The 24,247-nt window shown below is 47.2% G+C and overlaps 1 protein-coding gene across 2 annotated transcripts in view; it reads right to left on the bottom strand.

The window, feature by feature from the left end:
* Nucleotides 1–5,001: 5,001 nt before the first annotated feature.
* Nucleotides 5,002–24,247, bottom strand: part of Maea (macrophage erythroblast attacher) — a 37,723-nt gene continuing 18,477 nt past the window's right edge. For both annotated transcript variants that reach the window (NM_021500.2, XM_006504041.2), the window contains exons 2-9: nt 19,674–19,856; nt 17,741–17,944; nt 15,479–15,601; nt 12,498–12,574; nt 9,550–9,658; nt 7,732–7,865; nt 6,487–6,682; nt 5,002–6,029 (exon numbers count right to left, since the gene is read on the bottom strand). In NM_021500.2, coding sequence (NP_067475.2) covers nt 5,934–6,029; nt 6,487–6,682; nt 7,732–7,865; nt 9,550–9,658; nt 12,498–12,574; nt 15,479–15,601; nt 17,741–17,944; nt 19,674–19,856 — 1,122 coding nt within the window. In that variant the 3' untranslated portion in view covers nt 5,002–5,933. The remainder of the gene's footprint in view (nt 6,030–6,486; nt 6,683–7,731; nt 7,866–9,549; nt 9,659–12,497; nt 12,575–15,478; nt 15,602–17,740; nt 17,945–19,673; nt 19,857–24,247) is intronic.

The following is a 24,247-nucleotide window of genomic DNA, read 5'->3' as shown; positions in this document are numbered from 1 at the left end:
GGCGCAAGTCCGGTTGGGAAGGGTCGGCCCGCCTCCCTGACCGGGTCAGTTGTCCACCCCAGGACAGGCTATGGTGGGAGGCACCGTTGCAAGGCTGCCCTGGGGTAGTGGTGGTTGCACTGATTGGATGTTTTAAAATGTCAGTTCAGTCTCAACGTAGATGATTGTAGAAGATATGTCAGCTCTCGGCTAGAGCTGCTTGCTCCCTTCCTACAGCTTCACAGTGTTCAGGACTCTGGCCTCTACCAACCTCACGCTGCTTCAGCCCAACTCTTGAACGCACAGACCCCGGATACTGCCGCCTTAGCCGGCTCACAACTCGCTCTGCCTTTCCGCTGTCAGCTCCTGCTTCGCTTAGCAAAGGAGAAGCATACACCGGTCTCCCTGTGTATCCGGTTTGGGGTTCGGGTCTGCACCCATAGAGCGGGCATTCAGCCAGTTTGTGTGTCCTGCAGGACGGTCTTGAGCTTCTGGACTAGACTGTTAAAAGCATGGTGTGCCTACTGTCCCACCCACTTACCTACCCTTCCCTGAATCCGGGTCAGTGAACAAAGTCAACTGGACTCCCCCGACACGTCCGTCCCCTCCCCCCCCCTCCCCCGTTCATTTGTGTTGTGTTCAATATGTGAGGATCTGGCAACTCAACTTGTGATGTTTGGAATCTGAGCTCTTCCCACCACCTCTTGGCAGGTCCCAGTCCTCATACACTCGTGAGATTGATCGTGGACTGTAGTTTCTCATTTTACATGCACAGATTGCCCCCACCCATCCCACCCCCAAAATTTAAAGAGAATGAAATGTCTTTAAGATATTATTACATTTTTTTTTATTGGGGGGTTAGAAGGTGGGACCCTCCCTAGTATGATCAGGACAATTTCTGAGAGGTGGTTCTCTCCACCATGTGGGTTCCACTACTCAAACGGAAGTTGCCAGGCTTAGCAGCTGTGTGATCTCAGGAGTTGGAAAATGTCTTTTAAAGAAGTACAAGAAAAGGTTGTGTCAAGCCAGGCTTGTACATATGTGCGGCGGGGCGGGGGGGGGTGGGGGGGGTCCGTCAAAAGTTGAGCTTGCTGCAGACAGGAGCAAGAAGTGGCCTGCCAGCACTTCTCAGGGAGTCCTGGGAAGGAAACGAGAGCAGATCCAGACTCTGAGCAACTCAAGAACTGTAAACAATAAAGCTGATGAAAGGATTGCAAATCTCTTTTATAAGCCACAGTTCAATAGATTTTGAAGTTCAATATTGAGGAAAAAATTATGACAACAGCTACTCAAGTGATATGGAGGGAGGAAATGGTAATATATGTTCCAAGAGTTGTATTCTTACATAAATCGGTATACTACTTGAAGGTATATTGTGATAAACAGTCACATAGTATATGATGTCATTTCAGTTGATGTCAAACCAAATTCGACACCTAATGATATAGCAGATGTTTAAGTACATACTATGGTCACATAACGATGTAACTGCCTAATGACCCATTTCTCAGAACATACCACTATCATCAACAGAACCCCTAAAGTAAAAAAATTAATTAGATGCAACAGGGCAGAGAATGGCTTACTGACAGCATTTACACAGCTTGTGTGAGGCCCTAGATTTGATCCTGCAGAAAAGTGGGTCATCACTCCTAAGATTGCAAAGACAGGCCAGGTGTGGTGGCACATGCCTTTGATCCCAGCATTCAGGAGGCAGAGGCAGGTAGATCTCTGTGAGTTTGAGGCCAGCCTGGTCTACAGAATGAGTTCTGGACAGTCAGAGCAACATAGAGAAACTCTGTCTCACCGCCTTCCCCATGAGACTAATTTAAAATAAACAAAATGGATACAGGTGAAAACAGAAAAGGGAACAAAGAGCAGATGAGACAAATCAGAAACAAGTAGCAGATAACAGACTTAAGTCTAATAGGAAGAGTTACTAGTCAAAGACAGATATGGTGGCACCTGCCTTTTAATTCTCATACCCAGGAGGCAGGGGCAGATGGATCCTTTAAAATTAAAGTCCAGCCTGGTCTACATAGTGAGTTCCAGGACTGCTAAAGCTATTGGGGAATAGGGAGTGCAGAGGGAGGCTATTTCAACAACAAAACAACAAAGGCAAAGGCCTGTATGTGGGGGCTTCACTGGCATCCAGGCCAACAGTTCATGAGGTAGTTTGCCCATGGCACTGAGATTTTCTTTCAATACCCTATTTGTTCTCAGGCCTAATCCTTTTCCCACTGACACAACCTTTAATGTCTTTAAAAGCTGCTTTTGCTGTTCTTCCAGATGCTTTGCCAAACTCGAAAGTCACTTTAAGGCTAGCATTAAATAATAGGGCCTTTATATAGAGGGTGGGCAGGATCTCTGAAGGTCCACTGCCTTTCACTCAAAGCAAGTAAGAATTGGTCTTGAGACTATGAGGAAACTAAACAAGCCAGCAAGGTCTATAGTAATAATATATCCCATCACGTACATGAGTTATTCTGTCAAGAGTCTCGTTGGGTGCAGCACCACTGACTGGAGGCACCATTCAGTCTATCCTTCTAGGATCCATCTAGCTCCCTAATCACACTTTCAAGCTCAAAAGGCCCGAGGGAGGGGGGATGGCTGGAGAACAGCACTCAAATGCACTTGCTTCTCTTGCAGAGAACCTGGGTTCAATTCAAACCCAACACCCACATGGGAATTGTGGGCTCACAAATCTAATTCCAGTTCCAAGGGATCTGATCCCCTTTTCTGGCAACTGTGGGCATTGTAAGCATGTAGTACACACACATCTGTATACACATATATAGGGAAACACTCATACACTATTATTACCCAAACATCTCTCAAGCTGGGTTATCCAAAGGTTGTATGCATGGTATATTCCCTTCCTGTTTTTAATTTTTAAATATTTTATGTATTTTTTTTACATGCAAGTATGTGCACACTATGCATGTACCTGGTGCCCTAGGTTAGAAGGCACTAAATTCCCAGGAACTTGGCATCAAAGATGCTACCATGTGGATGCTGGGAACCAAACCTGGGTGCTCTGCAAGAATAACCAGTACTCCTTATCAATAACCCTTATTCCTGGAGCTTTTGGGTGTTACCATAGAGTTGGCCCCACTATCCACTAAAGCCCAAGTTTTGCTAATTAGAAGGGACCAACAAATATGTAATTCAACATGGGACCTTGGATCACCCTGCAATATCCTCACCTGCAGGCAACACTGACCACAGTATGAGTGCAGCGGAGATTTCCATCTTGAGAGCTCCTACCTCCACAGTCATGGTAACATACCTCAAGAATGATAACGTTATCCTCTAACCTCCAATGAGTACACGCATACCTATACTCATACAAATCTGTGGTGGTCTGAGTGAGAATGGCTATCATAGGCTCAAGTCTGAATGCTTGGTGAAACTGTTCAAGGAGGATTAGTAGGTGTGGCCTTCTTGGAAAAGGTGTGCCACTGGGGGGTGAGTTTTGTTTTAAAAGCCCATAACATCCCTAGTTCTCTGCCTCATGGTTACCTCAAGATATGACCTCTCAGGCAGGTATTGCTCCAGCACACCTGGCTGCTGCCATGCCTCCCACCGTGATAGTCATGGACTATAATAATGCTCTGGAATCATGAGCCCTCAATGCTTTCTTCTGTAGATTGCCTCCATCGGTATCTTATGGCAATAAAAAGTAACCAAGTCGGTATCTTAATTTTGTCCTAATATCTACTTCCTGCCAACTCAGAAGCTAGCATGTCACCTGCATATTCCTTCCCACGTGTCCTTCACGCAGGCAGGATCCTGTAAGGCTTCACCTGTATGTCTTCTCACCCAAAGCAGAAATCCTGCAACTGCCACTACAGCAGAGGGACATGCCAATTTATAGTACAGGAAAAGCCAAGGCAGCAGCAGACCAGAGACAGGATTCAAGTACAGGTTCACGAGCCAATGAGTTCATGTGCACTACTTCCAGGAACATGAAGGCAGCTTCAGTGCCAAGAAGCTCCCCGTGTAGTTTGTTTTTCAAGACAGGATTTCTCTGTGTAGCTCTTGCTATCTTGGAAATCCACACTGGCCTAGACCTCACAAGCGCTCCATCTGCCTCTGCCTTCCGAGTGCTGGGATTATGTGCTATGTGCCACCACCTCCCTGTGTCGCTTATAAGCAGCTGTAACTCTCCACTTCCTTATCTGTTTACCTTGGAGAACCTCGGTGAGGGGAGAAGACTCCTGAACCTTCCCTTTCCCCAAGACAATGTTAGTATTCGTAATCACATGTCATGTCAGGTAACTTCATAATAATCAAACTCAACCCAAAGGACAGCTACACTGCACGAAGGTTTTTAAAAAAAAAAAGTGCTGGGGTCATTCTGCTGCCCTCTCTCATTGGTACCACGGGTAGAAGGCAGCGGCCCCAGACAGGCTGTGACTTCAGGATGATAGGTTGTCAACTGGTGCTAGGTCATGGAGACCCCAAAATAGGGCAAAAGAGAGCACTGGGAAGCAGTGGGTACCTGTGTTTGGCCACACTGGCAGAAGTAGGTGATGTGGCCAATGCAGCTGCCATAGAGGAAGAATCGGAGCTAGAGTTAAAGAGAGGGTTAAAGAGTCAGAGAAGGACCCGCCCAGGTAAGGGGAAGTGAAGAGAACACACAGAGCACCTGCTTGGCACTGTGTACAGCTTGAAGCCTTGCCTCCAACCCTGGTTCCTAAGATCCCAAGAACAGAGATCAAGATCCAGTTTGGTCCTCCAAGAAAGCCTGCAATGCTCTGGCTCCAGGTGGGCACTGGCTAGCCCAGCAGGAGCCAAATGTTACCTTAGGACTTTAGATATTTATGCCCTCATTCCTTAGAAAAGCCCTTTGGAGGTTAGCAGACAATGTTTTGTATACTGCACCAAAATAGGTATGCTGAGTGCCCTTCACTGTTGTGACAGACAAACTCATGTCCCACAGAGGTGCTGCATGGCCTACTGGGTGGGGTGGCAGGGTTAGCAAGGGACCTGAGGTCTTACAAACACCTCACACACAAATGAGAAATAGAAAGCTATTTTATTAACACACTTTACATTTACAGTTCATTAGCTAATCAACATCAACATGCAAAAATAAGCGCTAGATACAAACCTCTACAATATGGGTGTGTGTGAATTACAATGGTTCATTTGTTTTGAAAACCCGTCAGTACTTATTTTAGCTGAACTATCAGTTTCTGTAATGAAAAGCATGTACACTCTAGGACTACGGAACCACCTGGCAAGGCCTCTGCAGAAACTCAGTCCAGTGGCTTTCCCGTGAATACATTCTCAAAGCAGGAGATAAGGCGGTGCTGGAAGGTGAGATGCTGAACCTGTGCAGACACAGCCCCAGACACTGGCCACGTGGGCAGAGCCTCCTCAAGTAGCAGCCCAGGTGCATGTGGTGCACGGCGCTTTGGCAGCAGCTAGACAGTGAAGTCAGGAAAGGCCTCGGCACCACGTCACAAGTCACTGCAGCCAACCTGGTGTGGCCAGCACCTTGCCCAAGCTGTGACCAACAGGAGTTGGCAAAGGGCCAGCCTGCTCCTCAAGCTCCCCTGAGTCCCATCACTAGCAAAAGGAAGGAAACGGAGAAACACAGGGAAATAACCGATGAACCAATTCCTACTTCTGAGATGCTCTGGATTTCCTGGGTGAACCTCCAGGTCACACTGTAGAGAAAGTTTCCTTTGAGAGGTGCAAGACCCTGCAGAGGCATCGTCGACTTATGTTACAAATCCTACCAATCAAACGCTGTTCTCAAGCACAGACTTATTAAATCTCACTTCCTCTTTTTCTAAGAGTATTTGTCGTTGCTCACTGATCTTTGGTCGCAAGAAACAAATGTCGATGCAGGCTGGGGTCTGGGGTCAGGGGTCAGGGCAGGAGGGCATGGCTCCCACCCACCACCGCCTCTGGCCAAGGGCGTGCCCATAGCAACTCGGGGCCTACATGATGTATACTTTCTCAGCTTGGGAGAAGTGGAAGACTTCTTTGGTTCTTGGGCAAACAACTTTATCATCTTGACGAATAGAAAGCAGAGACTGGAAAACAAGAGCAGAGTTACGCATTAAAATGAGAAAATGCCATGCAAACTAAGATCTGAATTAAGGTTCATTCCAAAAAGTAAGCTACCATAGAATAAACCAACTAATGGTATTTACTTCTGAGTATTTTGTCTGCATGTGTGCATGTGTGTGTCTGATGCCTGTGAAAATCAGAACAGCAGGTCAGACCCCATGAAACTCAAGTCACTCCTGGAACTAGATAGCTGTAGATGGTTGTGAGCCACCAAGCAGGTATTTGAAACCAAACCCAGGTCCTCTGCAAGAGCTACAAACTCTCTTAACTATGGAGCCATCTAATCCTACAAAGTCACTTCTGTCACATGTGGCATGGCCCCACCCTGGTGCCCTTACCCTCACACACATCTGCCCTGCCCTGCCCTGCCCAGTCCAGCCCAGCCCAGCCCAGCCCAGCCCTGATATTCGGGCCCCTCACATTGTAGCCATAGACATAGCCATTAGGCAGCATCATGGGTGGGTTATTCTCATTCATCACGTCACCAGAGATCTTGCAGACCAGGCGGGAGTTGGCACAGTGAGCCATGGGCAGGGGCTGTGCCAGTTTGTTCAGAGAGCGGCTGCACACAGGGCAGTCAGGGCTCTTAGAGCTGCCATCCTCCTTGTAGCACTGTCTGTACACAGGATTAAGGAAAGGCTGTACCAACAAGATCAGCAATAAGGCAGGAATGCTGTGACTCTAGCCACAGGGCATCCTTATGACCACAGGGACACCAAGCAGAAAAACAGACAGAGCTAACCTCCAAATTAAAAGAATGCATAGTCATTCACTATCAATGTTCACAGAGAGCCATTGGTTTTGTCACCCAGTGGCACCCTCACACCCAACTGAAGTTTCTTCAGAGAGCAGGCAAAGTGTGAGACAGGGATGTTCTGGTGGATTGCCAGAAGGTGGCAGGCAAGCACATGCTTACTCTCCAGTCCACCAGAGATGGAGAAAAGGATGGTCCCTGAGCCTGAGCTTGGAGCAGAGCATTAACAGGTACCAGCTGTGATGCCAGAAAAGTCACTACCTTTACCTGGGGCAATCATACAGAATGGATTTGGCTACATGTAGCAACCAGGCCAGGCACTTAAGGGACAGGTTCAGTCAGAGAGGTTTAGCCATACAAAGGAGAGTCGCCCTTGGTGGTGGTGGTGGTGTCTGACCCAAGAGGTTAGCCTGAGTTCTGACTATAGGGACCATACCAAGGGATGGAATCAAACATATGAGCAAGAAGCAACCATACAAGGAACAAGATCAGCCACACCGAAGATGAATATCTACCATGGGGGGGAGGGTCAAAGTGGGGGGTTGGAGGATTGGGAGGTGTCCATCTCAGGAAGGAATAGGTCAGCTATGCAATGGGGAGTCATACAAGGGATGGGTCAGTCACCTTCATGGTATAGTAGGCCAAATATAAACAAGGAGAGGTCAGCCTTTCTTGTCTTTCCTGCAGAGGAAGGCTGCCACCTTTCTGGAGTCCTGACCATTATGAGTCAAGCTGAGAAGTCAAACTGGCTGGACAAGTCTGCAGGACTCTTGGGAAGCCAGTATCAGGTACCAGCAACATTTGAAATGGAAAAGCCACAGAGGACACACAGACCAAAGAAAGACCAAGCTGCTAGGCCTCAGGCCCTCTCAACCTTTACCCCAGAGAATAAGGTAGAGCAAGAAGGATACGGTGTCTTTATTGCTGAGAGCCCAGCCTGCAGGGTGAGGGTGAAGACTGAGCTGTTTCCCAGCTGGTGCAGCCGGTAGTTATCATATCGAAACTGCTGGATCAGCATTCGCCACCGGGCTGGGTCCAGGAGGTCCTGAAAGACAAAGCAGAGGTGCTGGGACCCTCCCCTGGCAGTTACTAGGAGGCCCAGCCAGTACAGATGCCCCAACAGCCATACAAGACACTTGGTGGTGACACTTGGAGAACACTCCCTGGTTTGTATCCTGTGGTCTTGAAACAATGAAACAGAATTGCAGAGAATTAAAGCTGAAAGAGAGGTCACTCCAGAGAAGAAATGCTAGACAGACAATAACAAACAACCTCAGCTCAGAACTATCCCTGGTTAATGTTGTGATTTAGGCAGATACGGTATGCACATGTACAAAAGCAAGAGATAAAGCCTCCAGATCATTAGGGTAGCAACACACTTCACCTCCACCTTTCTCATAAATGCACTGTTCAGCATTACTTCTATAGACGCAGTCAGTGGAGGACGGTGCCCAGTTTGACAAGCTCTAAATAAAAGGGACAGCATCAGCCTTCAGGGTCCTTCTGAGGTTCAACCCCAACTTTCTTCTAAAGGAAGCTTCCTCTCTGCCTCCCTCACTACTGCCCTGGTTCTTCCCTCCCTAATTTATCAAAGCCATTCTTTCAGTTCTCTTCTAGCTCTCTGCACCCTAAATTTCCTGTCTGCCCCTAAGACTAGGGTTTCTGGTGTGATCTTGGTCTTTCTCTTTCATGTCACCAAAAATCTGTCACTGACAGGACTTGATGGGCTAAGCCTGTTACCCTGCTAGCTTTGACCCCATGAGCAGGCTTCTCCTTGTGCTCACTGGTGGGACAGCAGGTATAAGTTCCATGTGCCTATCTATGTACCATGTACCTGCTGTAATCCTCCCTGAACCATAACACCTTGCATCTGAGAGATGGTTCATCTTCCAACTCGGATGCCTCAGGCCCAAATCAAACACCAATGCAGTGAAGAGAAATTTAAGACATTAATTTAAAATACGAATTTAGATATTTCTGACACTCTCTGGCCTGATGATATTTCCATACAAGATGTCCCACATCACAAAGTTATATGGGTTTACTAGGGCCCAGAGCCAACCTAGCAGTATTAACTGGATTATCTGGGGAAGGAACAAATAGCTCTCCTCTGCTGGCTACTAGAGTTGGGCCAACTGTGGATGAGGCTGTAGGGCAGACACAAAGGTCTTTGACAGAGGCCAGTCTCAAGGCTCAGGGAACAGAGTATGTAACTCTATGAGCAAATCCCGTACTTAACGCCTTCTGAGGTCTCGGCTTGGTGAGACATCATTCACTCGGGCTGAGGTTTGTACCTCTTCCACCACGGGCCAGACAACAGGGGCTGAAAGCAACAGACCTGCACCAAGGAAAGAGACCAGGAGCAGCCAAAGGAGGGCAAGATCACCACTGTGACCCTCTAGTGCTCTGTAGACCTACAACTCTGGACTTATAGAAAAAGCAAGAAGGCCAGGCTGCTGACATGACAGAAAGACTACAGGAAGAGAACACCAAGGAAGGCTGGCAGGGGGAGGAGACCCAGACCCTTTCAGGCCGAAGCCTCTGGCCTCTGCCTCAACGTTCTCACCAGCTAGATGGGAAGGAAGCGAGAGCAGCACAGCTGAGTAGAACAAGCTATGGCAGCAGATGGGCCAGCCCCAGGAGCTGGCCAGCACTCTCTAACCCACCCCACAGGACTCCTGCCTCCAAGGACCAGCAAGAACACAGATGAATAGGGACATGAGCATTACCTTGTATGGGGAGATATGTGTGTCTGGTGGGAAGGCCAACATGCCCATGACCTGGCGGACCTCATCCAGCTGGCTCCCTTCAGCCTGACTGAAGTGCTTTCTTGCATGTCTAAAAATCAACATTTTGGCACATTTAGGTTTATATTCCCAACTTTTTAATAATGAAACAAACAATTCAGGTCAGAAGACAACTTGTCAAGAGTTAGAACTTTCCTTCTACCATGTAGTTCTCAGAGGTTAACCTCAGGGTGTCAGGCTTGGAGGCAAGTACTTTTATCTGCTGCTGAAGACTCTCTCTAAGGCCCAAACCTCCAATTTTAAGGATCTGGACTAACAGGTCTTTCAGAGTGACACAAAGGAATCCCATGTGCTGGGGGATGAGGATGGGGCTGTGTGTGTGTGTGTGGTCAAGATATCAGGAGATAGGTTCACTTAGGGCTAGAATTACTGCTTGAGCCTTGAGTTATTCCAAGTGCCCTGAGTGCTTACCCTTCATGTCCAGGGACTTCTAGTCCAGTATTTTCCATAGAAAGTTGTTAGGCTGGAGAGATGGCTCAGTGGTTAAGAGCACTGGCTGCTCTTCCAGAGGTCCTAAGTTCAATTCCCAGCAACCACATGGTGGCTCACAACCATCTGTAATGGGATCTGATGCCCTCTCCTGGTGTGCCTGAAGGCAACAACAGCAAGTGTACTCACATACATTAAATAAAAATAAAATCTCACTGGGCAGTGGTGGCACACACCTTTAATCCCAGTCCTGGGTTTACTAAAAGCTACACCTGGGCTGGGCCTGCAGGACTCTCTGGTGGGACACGTTACTGCTGAGTCTCAGCAATCACAGTGGAAATGTCACCGGCTCAGCACAAGTCCAAGGTCTACCACATGAGGTCCCCTGCTCCTCACACAGTTTCATGTGGCAGTCTAAACACTAATAGCTGTCAAGTGAGCTAGGCTGGCATCCCAACCAAACCATGTAAACCATGTGATCAGGCTATGTCCCATCTTTTCCACCTGAGGAATAGTTATCAGCTTTAAGTAACAAGTAGGCCCACCAATTCAGTTGCTTGGTCTGACGTTTTACTCACGGCCACCTGAATGTTCTTCCCTGCTCACACTCCAGGACTGATCAGAAGCCTTGGGAAAGCTAGAATTGAAGAACCCCAACTACAGAAGTCACTGCTCCAGCTTTGGCATGTACTGACTAGACACCTGGTAGAGACACCAGGAAGGCTTTACAAAGCTGACTAAATGCAAGTGGGTCAGGAGAAGGAAACTGCCACATGGAAACTGGTGCATGGTACTCTCTGCAACATTTCAATCAAACAAGAGTAAGCAGGAATGACGGCTGGCCCTTATGCTTGACTGCTAGAGACCCATGTGAGGGTAGAGACTATCTGTGAGGGTAGAGGCCACATGGGCAGCCAGCCACTCTTTCCTGTACCTTTAGGGCAGAAATAGACCTCAGAAGCTCAGATATGCCTGCAGAAAGCCCTCAGATAATCTTCCTATTGTGAGCATGCTCTCAAATGGTCATGTAGAAAACATCAGAACAGAAACTTTGAACTGACCAGTTCAGTTTCCCTTGGAGCATACTTGTTACTTAAAGCTGAGGACTATTTCCCAAGTGGAAAAGATGGGACACAGTGCCTAGATCATGTGGGACCGTGAAAGGCAGCCTGTTTTCTGGCTGAGCTAGGTTTAAACCCCAGAGACCCAGAAGATAACTCTGCAAGGGATGGAAGAAAGTTTGCCATGCTCCCAGACACTAGGCTCCTGACATGAGGCTTCAGCTCCATAATTCTGTGGCCATCAGTCCCATAGGGCAACACCCCAAGCCCCCGGTGTTCTGTCTGGACTCTATCCCGACAGTTACCTGCCAACAGCCAGGTAGGCCTGACCCACTATAAAAGAGGCTGCTTGTCCCCTCCTCCCTCTCTTACTCTTCTCTCTCTCTCTTGCCCTCTTGCTCCCCCTCTCTCCACATGCCCTTCCTCCCCTCTTTCCATGTGACCATGGTCAGCCTCTACTTCCCTCTTAGCTCTCCTTCCCACCAGGACAATAAATGCCTTAAAACCATGGACTGCCTCTTCCCATTGGGACCACTGTGCTGGAGCAATGGAGAAGGTCTTCCTCTAAAGAGCCATGTATCTAATCTCCACCCCCCAACCCCCCAGGCCTCCCTGTGTTCCCAGACACTGTCTCCACCAAGCCAAGCAGCCCACCGAAGCAAGCCCAGTACACTCTCTCCTCCCTGAGGGGATCAGCCAGAGTTCTCTTCTCCCACCCTTTTCCCTTCAGTCCTGGGCTAGAGCCTGCTCGCAGGCCCCCACTCTGTTCTCAGCATTTCTACAGCATCCAGCAGTGTCTGAGAGTGAGAACCTGCTGTCCCTGGCCTCCGTGCAACTTGGGGACCCCAGAGCTGGATCTTTCAAGGCACCCAGCAGTGTCTGTGGTGCCCGAGAATCCAAGCCCAACACCAGCAGTTCCCAGGGGACCTCAGACTGCGTATCCCCACCCCTGGAGCAGTGTCCTACGGCTTTTCACAGCACAATGGCTACCCTACAATGGCATGGAGTGCATGCAAACTTCCTAAGTCCACCTCCATGAGCAGCTCTAGCCCCATGGTGGGCCAGACGCAGGACACTATTCTAACCCACAGGATCACACAGGTTTACATGGGTGGTTGGGATGCCAGCCTAGCTCTCACTTGGCAGCTATTGGGGTCTACAGTGCCACATGAAACTGCCCGATGAGCAGGGGACCTCAACCTAATCTCTGGCTTGGGAACACAGAGATTTAGTAGGCATGCACGACTGAGGCCATCAAACTGGAAGTGCATATCATGTGTTTCCCTGTCCAGCACTCCAGCCATGAGGGTGGAGAAGAGGCAATGGCACGGAGTGTCCTGCCTTACCATAGAAACCTTGTATATGGCATATCCTACCTACCTCACAGCATCCAGGCGCTTGTTCTGCCGGACAAGTTCAATGAACTCCTGAATCCTGAGGCTGAACTCTAGGCAGCTCTGAGGGAAAAGACAAGAGTTAGAAGGTGCCACCTGTCAGCATTGCCATGGCCTAGGATCCACAGGTCTCACAATTTCTACCATTGAAGCTCCGGGTGCGGGAAGAAGTGGGATTACCACAGCTTCTATTCTGACAGAAGTGGCAAAAGTTTTCTTCTGGCAGGCCAATGCATTATGCAGATGGTGAGCCTAGTCCCCCGAGGCAGCCATGCTGCATCCAAATGGGCAGCCGACAGGGACTGTCATCAGTTCCCAGAGTACATCAGATAAGGTGAGTGACTGTATAAGGAAACCCTGCCAACTCCCCAAAGGGCAGAGGTCTTCCAGGTCCCATAGTGCACAAATACTACAGAGCACTGCTCCTCTAAACATACTTCAGCTGGCACGGTGGTGCACATCTTTAATCACAGCACTCAGGAGAGGCAGAGGCAGGCAGAGCCTTGTGATTTCAAGGCCAGATTGTTTTATATAGTGAGTAGTTAGCTCCAGGACAGCCGCGGCTGTGTAAAGAGGACTTGTTCAAATAAATAAATAAAAATAAAGTGCCCTCCCTACCATTACCACCAGGCTTCTACTCAGCACATTTCTTGTCTGTCCTGTAACTGCCTGAGCTGGTGGCTGCTCCAGAATAGGTGGGTCCTGTGAATGGCAGAAGCTCCACGATTTGCAGTTGTGAGGAAGCTCTAAGGTCAGCACTGAAGTGACTCTTAAGGATAGACAGTACAGGGTGCACTGGTAGACGCAGTTTATATAGAAGCCCAGAGCTGAGCTGACTCTGACAGCAGTGCTACAATCCAGTGCAGCACAAGTTCCTTAACAAAGAAGCCAACCAGCAGAAAGATCAGCTGCGACCACCTCACACAGAAGCAAGCAAGAATCTAAAGATCTTCAGGTACAGGCAGCAGAGCACTTGCCCAGCATATACAAAACCACATATCAATCCAGCACCTAGGAGGCCAGAGGTAAGGCCTCAGGAAATTTGAGGTTAGCCTGGGCAATGTCCCCTAAAAGCCACTCAAAACCTTCAGCACACATAAAATACTTCCTGCCAGAAACAGGAATGAGGACATAAAAACTCATCTAAGACTAATTATCATGTCCTTGACCGCATATAAGACTTAAATTCAATCCCCCAGTGCTGCATCCTTTCCCATCTAGCTGCCTCTGTGTGCCCAACTCCCATGGCCCATTTCAGTGTAAGCCCAGCAGAACATACTCCACACAGCTACACAAGGCAGCTGCTTCGACACTGTATTCCATCAATACAATGTAACCGTACCTACATTGCTCTGCATGGGGATACCAAGATGAAGGGGAATGTCGACTCCTTCTGATCCCTGCACTGTACCCTCTGCACCGAGGCTGAAGGCAAAGCAGGCTGGAAGCACAGCACAGTCTAACCCAGAGCAGGAACTGTCCTGAGTGGTGGGTAGCAAGCTTGAAATGATCAGGAAAAGACAGGGTATCCCAAGACTCCACAGGGCCAGTCTGGCCCCACTGATGTGTGGAGAAGTGCTCGTGGCTCTCTGTTCACTTTAAAGCCACACAAGCCTGCACATTAGAGCCCTGTAAGCTACAGAGTAACACTGTTCCTTCTATAGTTGGTGGGCACCAGTGCGATGTTTAAAAACAAAGGTATTAAAGGAAAAGCAGATTTTTGTTTTGTTTTGTTTTGTTTTGTTTTGAGACAGGGTTTCTCTGTGTAGCCCTGGCTGTCCTCGAACTCAGAAATCCGCCTGCCTCTGCCTCCTGAGTGCTGGGATTAAAGGTGTGTGCCACCACTGCCCGGCCAGGTTGTTCTTTAGTGTCCTGCCAAATCTAGAGTTCTAAGCTAAATTAGAGATCATCTCTTGGTGCCCTGTTATATGGTATTCCCAACTTAGTGAAACTGAGTCTGAGATGCTCCTCGTCCCATCCATCAGTGTCTGATCTGTAAGACCTTAGTACATACAGTGTGGCTCTCTACCCTGACTGATGGGAGAGGAGAGCATACGTGCATGTGCACATTCCGATCATACAGGCAGTTGTGATGGGCAGGCCTGTCCCTAGGCACCATCACAGATGTTTCTGGACAACTGGTAGCATTCCCGTATACCTGCCTCTCGACACCAAAGCAGTGCTCACCCCTTCTCTCAGCACTCATTCAGCACCTCAATTTGCTTATCCCTGGCCCACATGAAACACCTACAGTAACTTTGGCAAGCTTGTAGACTGCTCCCTGAAGAGAACAAAGCTTAGGAAGATCACTCACACAAGAGGGTGGGCAGGTGGGCGGGCAGAACCGAGCAGGCCAGACTTATGTGTCAATTCTGGCATTTCTTTTAGGAATTCTGTACCAAGATCCTTTCTTTATGGAGCCCTGAGTGGCAGTGGCATTCTTGGCTGGTAACTCTATGCACCCCAAAAACCTTAACCAGATGGGTTAAAGCAGCGCTTAGCTTAGATAGAACACAAGAAACATAGCTCCTCTGGGGGAAGCAGGCCTACTAATTAAAGCTAACACATTTCTGCTACAAAACAGAGCAGGTTTAGGTTCTGTGGCTCTGTGCTTTAAGTGTATATTTGGTAGACACCACAGTCCAGAGTTCTGCAGCCCTTATCTGACTGTGTGGGGAATCCACAGGCTGCCTCAACTTTAAGTGCAGCGGAGTAAACATGCTGTACACCTAACAGGGCTCCATACTTCACTGCTGACCAAAGCAATACAAGAGGCTCCTCCTGAGGAGGCACCGTCCCCATTCCAAACCCAACACCTCTGCCTCACAAACTAAAACCGACCCAAAAGACCACAGCAGGTGAAGCCATGGTAGTTCTGGGTAGGTAACACTGCTTCCACCCAACCTCGGCCTCCTCCAATAGAGACCCGTCCATTCCCACCAGGCCCAGCCCAGAAAGCTCACACACCTTCATCTTCCGGAGTCGGGACTTGTTATCATGGCACCAGGCAAGGCAGGTGGCTGTCTCACGCCTCTCCAAGGACTCCTCCACTTCTTTGGCTGTCAGGAACATCTCGATATTCACAAGGTCCTTAGAGGAAGGGGCAGTTCAGGTCACAACGTGCCTGTGGCCTACAAGCAGGGGCAACTAGTTTCTACCGTCTTCACCCCAGCCTCCCACCCTGAGTTTAGGCTCAGCCGTAGTACTCCCTACATTTGGCCCAAACTGTCTAGGGCACTGCTCATAGACAAGGCAGTAAGATTCCAGGGAAGAAAAATGGTCCACGAGGACTGGGAAGCTGACATATGGCAGATGCCTACTGGCTAGAGGAACCAGAACCATCCTGCCTTAGTAAAGGACCAACAAGGAACACAAGCATTATGCACACCAGGACTGGCTCCCAGCAGGCTTCAGGCTCTCTATGGTTAATCTTGTCAACTTGATGAGATCTAGAATCACCATGGAAATTAATCTCTGCACATATCTTTAAGGGATTATGTAGATTAGGTAAACTGAGATGGGAAAATTCATCTTAAAATGTGGTTTGTACCATTCCAAGGGCTATGAGTCTCAAGACTAAAAAGGGAGAAAGCAGGCTGAGCCCTAATAATTACCTCCATTTCCTGACTATGTATACACATAACCAGCTGCCTCCTGATTCTGCTGCCACGCCTTCTCTGACAGGATGTACTATCTCCTGGAACTCTGTTAACCCTTCCTTCACTAACCTGCTTTTGTCAGGCATTGTTGTAGCAACAACAAAAATAACTAACACCCCCACCAGGTCCCCAACATAAGGTATAACCTCCTCCAAGTCCTCAGCAAGGTGTACAATGCTTCTACAGCCTACACACTAATGTTTTGCTTTGTCTATTCTGAACACATTTGAAAGAGTGTGTGTGTGTGTGTGTGTGTGTGTGTGTGTGTGTGTGTGTGTGTGTGTGATACAACACTCTCCCTAGTGGCTATGCTCTTTGAAGAGGGCCAAAGACGGATCATCTGCTGAGCTCTGGAGGATTCATCCAAGGTCAGGAAAAGGGTCCCATCAAGATTAGCAAAAAATGAGGGGCTGGGCTAATGAGATATATGCACATTACAGGAAAAGCAGAAAAGTTATCTGAAGAAAATGGACATGCCTTCAGATTTTTAAAAATCACACTGATTTATCTATTAGTGGGCAGACACACGGAGGACCACTTGCAAGAGTCAGTTCTCTCTTTCTACCATGTAGTCCATAGGGCTCAAAAGCAGTTACTTTTTGGCAACAAGTGTCTTACCTCCTAGACCATGTTACCAGCCTGAAAACATCATTTCAAAAGCAAAATTTCTTTCTGAGGTGTACTCTAACAAAAACGTTTCTCAACTAACAAGGAGAATACCAGCACAAGAAAACTGATAATTTCTAGCTGAGCCATAGGCAGTATGCTCTGGCTAGGATCTACAGAGACCTGATGTTACTATCATATCCCACCACTGGACACTATACATGCATGACAATGACCAGGGGAGGGGAGGGAGCTGAAGTTATGGGCCGCTCCTTCCAGAGGATGGCTAGGCAGGGCATGCAGATCCATTTGCTGAACATGGTGTAGAAACAGCCTTTAAGTAAAAGGAATCATAATAAAAATCTCCTATTTTTTCCCATGTCAAGATAAACAATTTTAATAAGCAGACTTGAGTGATGGTATGAGATAGCTCAGTTGGGTAAAGACACTTGCCACCAAGCATGACTACCTGAGTTCAAGCCCCACAACTTCCATGGTAGGATTAAACTGACTCCCAAAAGATATTCATGATTGCCCAAAGATATGCAAATTTCCCAAGAAATTCATCATGACATAATAAATTCAATAAAAATTAAAAAAAAATGGATTACAAGAAAAAAAAATAGGGTAACCCATGGGCCCAGTGATGCACTCTGTGGTGGCCAAGCACAGGCTGGGTTTTCAGTGTCTAGCAGCAGTGGCCCTAATAGTGGTCTGGTCAGGGGCAAAGGCAGCAAGCAGTACCTTTCCCTGGCTATGTCCATGTCATTGACTCCAGAGAGCTCTGTCTAGAGCACCAACCTCCTGGCCTCCTCAGGCACCACAAGGCTAACAAGTTCAAGTTGTCAAGTCAATTGTATCCTGTGACTGTCGCTGACTGTTGGGCACCCACTACAGGTAGGAACAGAAAGGAATGCAATAGTGCTCACACCCCGGGAGGGGCCCGGGAGTTGGAAAAGCCCACCTCGATGCCACTCTGGCGAGCCAGCTTCACAGCTGTGTTGTAGTAGCCACAGCGTAGCAGATGCTCCACCATCATCCGGTCCATGCGCTTCCGCTTCCACATGCTGGCTGCTGCTGGCTGGTCACTGCTGTGCTCCTTGAGGTGCTCGATCCTACGTTTGCAGAGCTTGGCGCTCTCATCCTCGGCCTGGATGGACTCTACTGCCTAAGTCATAGCAGACACAGTTGAGATGGTTTGTCCCATGAACCACACTACCAACCATGAAAACGTATGTATGCGCCTCTCCTCTGAATGCTCACAAAAAGATAAGCAAGGAAAAGTAAAAGCTGGGGACGTTGTAGGACTAGATACAGAAATAAAAGAAATCGGATTCTACCTTTCTTTGGGGTGAATTTGTATGAGACAGTGATGACCGAGAGAAGTATGACACACCATCGACCACTTCACGTGCTTGTCAAGCACATGGGAGGCCTCATTTCACTCAAAAAGGTTTACCATAAATATCTATTTTGTTTTGGTTTAAGCTGCATTGTCAGATGCTTAGAATCTGAAATTTGTGTACTTCCTCTCTTATTATTTACTATAAAGTGATTCTTCATTCATTCATTTTGCGATAGGACTCAACTCTGTAGCCCTAGGCAACCTGGAACTTGCTATGTAAACCAGGCTGTCGTCAAACTCAAAAAATCCTTCGGGCTCTGTCCCCTGAATACTAGGATTAAAAGCATGTGTCATCGTGCGGAGCCTGGTTTTTAATCATATATGTTTATTAAAAAGTCAACTTGGTTCTAAGTAAATCCTAGGTAAAAATGTTCTCAATGTGCGCTGTTGCCCAACATGGCTGTCATAACCCTGTGTGTCACTGAATTTCTGAAAGGCCAGTGTCACCAAGGAACCAGGTCTCATGTCATTAAGGGAAACTTTTTATAGTCATATAGCTAATAGCTAAATGCAAGAGACCACAAGGCAGGCCCCTACTGGCTTTCTTTCCTCCCAAACCATCACTTTCTGCCCTTTCCTTGGCTATTGTTGAGGTTGCTCAGTCTGAGCTCTTCGCCTCATTGTGTAACACACTAGGTAAGTTTATCTTCACCTGTTGTTCAGGTCTATGAGCCAATGACTTTAGTAGCCCTATCATTCACCCTGTCCTGTCTCTACCCTTCTCTGGGCAACCACATCAGAAGTCCATGATCTCTAATATATTTTGCTCTTCTATTTACACTGTATTCTACACAATCTCTTTGGAACCACTTTCCAAGTCTTGGTATTGAGCTAATACTTTAAGGCTGGTTATTATTTGCTTGTGACAGAGTCTCACTATGTGGCCCTAGCTAGCCTGGAGCTTAGTACGTAGACCAGCTAGCCTTAAAGTCAAACAGATCGTCTCTTCTTCCCAGATGCTGGGATTAAAGGTGTGTGCCACAGTATTCAGCCCTGGTTAACTGGTTTTTTAATCTGGCATTTTCACTCATTCTTTTTAAAACTCTAAATAAACTTTTATACTTTCTGTTTCCTATAGGTTTTCAAGTTGTTTTCTGGCCCACTCTCCTGGGTGCTCAAAGTCATCTGTCAAGTCACGTCACATGTTCAGATAATGCTCCAAGGCAGCTAGCTGCAGTCCTCTGGCCTTTTCCTATATCTGACTCCTATCTGTGACTGACTGCTAATTCTCTTCTGCTGTCTGAGTTCTCTAACCCCTTTGGGAAGAAGTTTTAAAGGACTATTCATGTCTTCATCCTCAGAGCTAGGTCATTTTGACAGTTCTAGGAAATTCTAGGGTGAAACACCAGTAGTCTCTGCAAGTCCTAGCTTCCTCATAGGTCAGGCTTAGGACACTTTCAGTTCTCTTTCTAGCAGCATGAGGCCAGGACATCCTGCCCACAGTTTGCCTGTCTCAGATCTCCTAGCCAGGGCCCACTCCCAGAGGACAAACCTTCCTCTTGAGGACACTCAGCTTCTCCACCACACCATCCAATAGGCTGACCACAGAGTCCACAGCTGGGCAACTACTCAAGGTCTTCTCAAGCTCAGCTACCACCATGGTGACGTGGCTAGTCTCTCGATCGATGTTTTTCTGAGCAGCTCGGAAGCGTTTGTTCAGTGTCTCATAGGGCACCTAGACAAGAAAAGGCACAAAGAACCTCAGCCCTGACCTTCAATATATAGATACAGCCCTGCACATGGGCCTCCTTCACATCTGGCACAGGCAGCCTACAACTCACAGCACCCTGACCAGGCCCCACAAAGTATGATGACTAGAGGCAGTCCAGAGCCTGGAGGGGAGGCTGACCTAAGACAGGCACACGACGCCCTAGCCCTTGAGCAGTGCTAGGCCACAGTCTTTACACAGACAGACAGACAGACACACACCCCCCCCCCCCCCGCTCCTTTATGGGCAAAAATAACTCCAAAGTTCATCTAGAAAAGCAGTTTAAAAAGTGACCAAAGAGGAGGTAAGAGAAGGAGGCTTCTCCCCATTTGGCAAGTGGGGAACTGGAGGTGAGGATCACACTGGACAGGACAGTCAGGATGAGTCCAAAAGCTTCACATCATTCAGGGTTAATGTGAAGTCATCCTATTTCATGTGGAAGTACATATGAACATTAACATTTCTCTTCCATGAGAATGTTTTTATTGCGATTGCAAGAAACAAACAAAACCAACCCATTTCCTACATAAAGAAGAGAATGTGAGGAATAAGGTATTTTCTGCCTTTCCAGAGAATCACTGCCACACCTCTCTCCACACTTTTCACTCATTTCCTGGCCAACTGTGAGCACAACACAAGTAAACTATGCCTGAACACCATGCCCCACCTCTGTGACAGGCTAAGCTACAGCCACAGCTCATATCTCTACTGTCAAGTATGGCTAGTATTAACTGTGCTGTACACCCAGTCTGATCTACACAGAAAGTTCCAGACACTGATCCTATCTCAAAGCAGCAACAACAAAATCACACCCAAACCACAGAATGTATCCACAAAGTGTCTTGCTGGCAAGGATGGAACGCTGCTGAACCACTAGAGGATTACTATGAACAGACAACTGTATTTAGTAGCAGGCCCACTCTTGGTATGCAACTAGGAGCACATCTCTACAAGATGTTGGCATACATGTTCACTGCAACATCCCCATCTGAGTGTTCACCAACAAACGAACCAAGAAAACGCAGCATAGACACATAATTCGGCTTGACAATGGAAAAGCCTGCCATACACCAAGATACAGGTGAAACCTAAGGGTATCATGCTAATGAACTGGCCACAACATGACAAGTGTTTCAGTCCACTGAACAAGATTCCTAAAAAGATCAAGCTCTGAGAGAACAAAAGTAGGGTGCATAGTGAAACTCTCTAACGGCAGAATTTCAGTTCTACAAAATAGAATGTTCCAGAGACCATGAGGGCACACGCAAGGAACAGCACAAACTGTACAGGTAACAATTCTAAGCTGTGCTTTCACTACAGATAGACAGGTAGGTAGACAGATGATAGAGAGATGGATGATAGGTAGATAGACAGACAGACATGTGGCTCAGTTGGTGCTGACAGCGCTTGTCCAGCACAATATTAAGCTCTGACTTTGATCCCTGCTCATTACAAAAACAGATTGTGCATAGTGGTGCTGTACACCTGTAATCCCAGCACTCAAAAGGTGGAGGCAGGGGGATCAGAAGTTCAAGATCAGATCCTTGCTGACTATATAATGAGTCTGAGGCAAAAGAAACCAACTAACACTTTGATAGAATACAACCTGATAGACTGGGACCTGATATCAACACTATTATACCTGAGCACGGTGCATACATACCTTTGTGATCCCAGCACTCAGGAGTCAAAGGCAGGAGGATACTGTATTTGAGCTTGGGCTGCATAAAAGTAATTCCATCTCAATATCACCACCACACCACACCAAGCCAAGCCACAGACAGCATAAGGAAATAACTAATTTTTTTTTAATTATTTATTATTTTATCTAAGTATACTGTAGCAGTCTTCAGATACACCAGAAGAGGGCATCAGATCTCATTACGGATGGCTGTGAGCCACCATGTGGTTGATGGGATTTGAACTCAGGACCTTCAGACAAGCAGTCAGTACTCTTAACTGCTGAGCCATCTCATCTCTCAAAGGCCAAGAAATAACTATTAACCTTTGCAATAGTTGGTCTATCCCCTTAGCAATGTGCTGGTCTGAGATTAGCTATGGGTCAAATGAAGGTGGAAAACACACAAATAGAGCCCCACATCCACCCATACATGTCCAACCACAAGGCAAAGGAAATAGTAGTTTTTGCAACAATACTAGGACTAGGTACTCCCTGAGAGCAGTGAAAACCAAGCCATGCCTAGTCTATCTACCAAGACCATCCTGAAACAGATCACAGATCTAAACATAAATGCTGAAACTCCCTGTAAATCATCTAAGGAAGAAACAAGTCACTGTCATGACCTTGAAGAGGTCACAAGCCTTGTAAATGACACTAACCACACAAACTATAAATGAAAACTCATCATTAACAGTCTTCACCAAAGCCAAGCTTCTGCCCTGCAGACAGACAACCACCTAAGCAAAGAGAACAGAATCAGACACCGGAAAGAAGCCATTAGAAATTTACACATCTAGCATGACCCCTTCCAAGGAAAATATGGAATGCCTAAAAAAAAAAAAAAAATTTAATTATGATAGCAAAAACCCCATTCTCAAAACAAGTCAGAGAGCTCAAAAGAAATGCCTTCCATGACATACGGAAGATCTATATAGCTGCTTGTCACCAGGAAATATAAAAGAAAATGGACAATGGCTACTCTTAGGTATCACGTTTTCTTTTTTTAAAGATTTATTTATTTATTTATTATATGTAAGTACATTGTAGCTGTCTTCAGACACTCCAGAAGAGGGGGTCAGATCTTGTTACGGATGGTTGTGAGCCACCATGTGGTTGCTGGGATCCGAACTCTGCACCTTCGGAAGAGCAGTCGGGTGCTCTAACCCACTGAGCCATCTCACCAGCCCAGGTATCACATTTTCATGAGCATGTTTCTGGATGAGCCAGTAGGCCAGTCCTCAGTAGAGCTGATGGCTTCTTAGGTGTGGGTTGTGTTCAACCAGGTGAAGAAGTAAACAGAGTGCATAAGTCAAACCCCGTGTGCACCCAGCTGGGCTGCTGCTGCTGTCAGTCTTCTGGCCTATCATACATAGGTCTCAGATCTGCACATCTTTGGATTAGAACTCTACCATGGACCTTCTTTTTTCTGAGAATACACCATGCCCTGGTTTGCCAGGTATCTTGAAATCTCCCTGCCTTCAGACTCCCACAAGACAATTCACTATTTTTAATATTTCTATAAACACATCCCATTGATTCTGGTTCTCTAGAGAACTCTGGTTCAAAGAGCAATTCAATCAAGCTGAGAAACAGTTGACCCCTGTTGGCACTTGAATAATTCTCTGCAAAGTTGGGCAGTTTCTCATGGAAAGAGACTCCCACAAGATGATTCAGTAACCCCATCCTCGAGGAAGGAAGAGATGGCCCAGTTCAATGCTCATCAACAGGGATGAAGTAAAGAAGCCATGGTGCCCCATCCACAGGAACTGTCAGTCAAAGGGACTAACCACTGTTGTATAAAGGAGTGGAGACTAGGCTCACAGCTGTGTTCCCAGAAGCAAGCTCCCTGGGAAGCTCTTCTCTCACAGACCAACTAACAGCAGGACTCCTCTGGGCACTGCACACCCAGCTGCATCTGACAATGTGTGAGGCATTCATTTGCCTCAACTGAATGTGGCTATGAACTATGGTTTTGTAAGAAAAAACAAACAAACAAACAAACACAAAAGAACATCCCTATCAATGTATCAAAAGGGAAGAAATGAAGGAGAGGGGAAAAAAAGACACAGGAAATGGGACAAATTAGACAGTATGGCTAAGTTTGTGGCATTACCATTATTATAAATCCAGACAGGAAAAAGAGAAACTTCAGAACAAGTGCCTACTTGCCCTTTTTTTGAGACAGGATTTCATGTAGCCCAAGATGCCCTAAACTCATAATCCTTGGGCCTTGGCATCTTAAGTGCTTATATTGTAGGCATATACTACCACAACTACTGCTTTCTTTTTATAAACAACGCTGGATATCAGAAATAAAAAAAAAAAAAAAAAGCTCACTAGCTACCATGAACTGAGCTCCAGGTTTGACCCCCCACCTCCATCATAAAGTAAGACATCTATAAACAGCAAGGCACCATGAGACCCACAGCTTTGGTTATCATAATAACAAGTTACATGAAGCCAGGCAAGGCAGTTTATGACTGTTATCCCAGCTACTCACAGCACTCGGGCAGGGAAATCATACATTTGAGGCTACCCTGGGCTACACAGCAAGGCTGTCTGCAGGGCAGGGAAGCGAAGCCCTCCTCTTTCCATACAGGCGTTTTCTGTGTAGCCCTGGCTGTCTTGGAACTTGCTTTGTAGGCCAGGGTGGCCTTGAACTCACAGACATCAACCT

Source organism: Mus musculus, chromosome 5 (genome assembly GCF_000001635.26).
Source record: "Mus musculus strain C57BL/6J chromosome 5, GRCm38.p6 C57BL/6J".
Lineage (NCBI taxonomy): Eukaryota > Metazoa > Chordata > Mammalia > Rodentia > Muridae > Mus > Mus musculus.
This window is presented reverse-complemented; position numbering and strand designations above follow the sequence as displayed.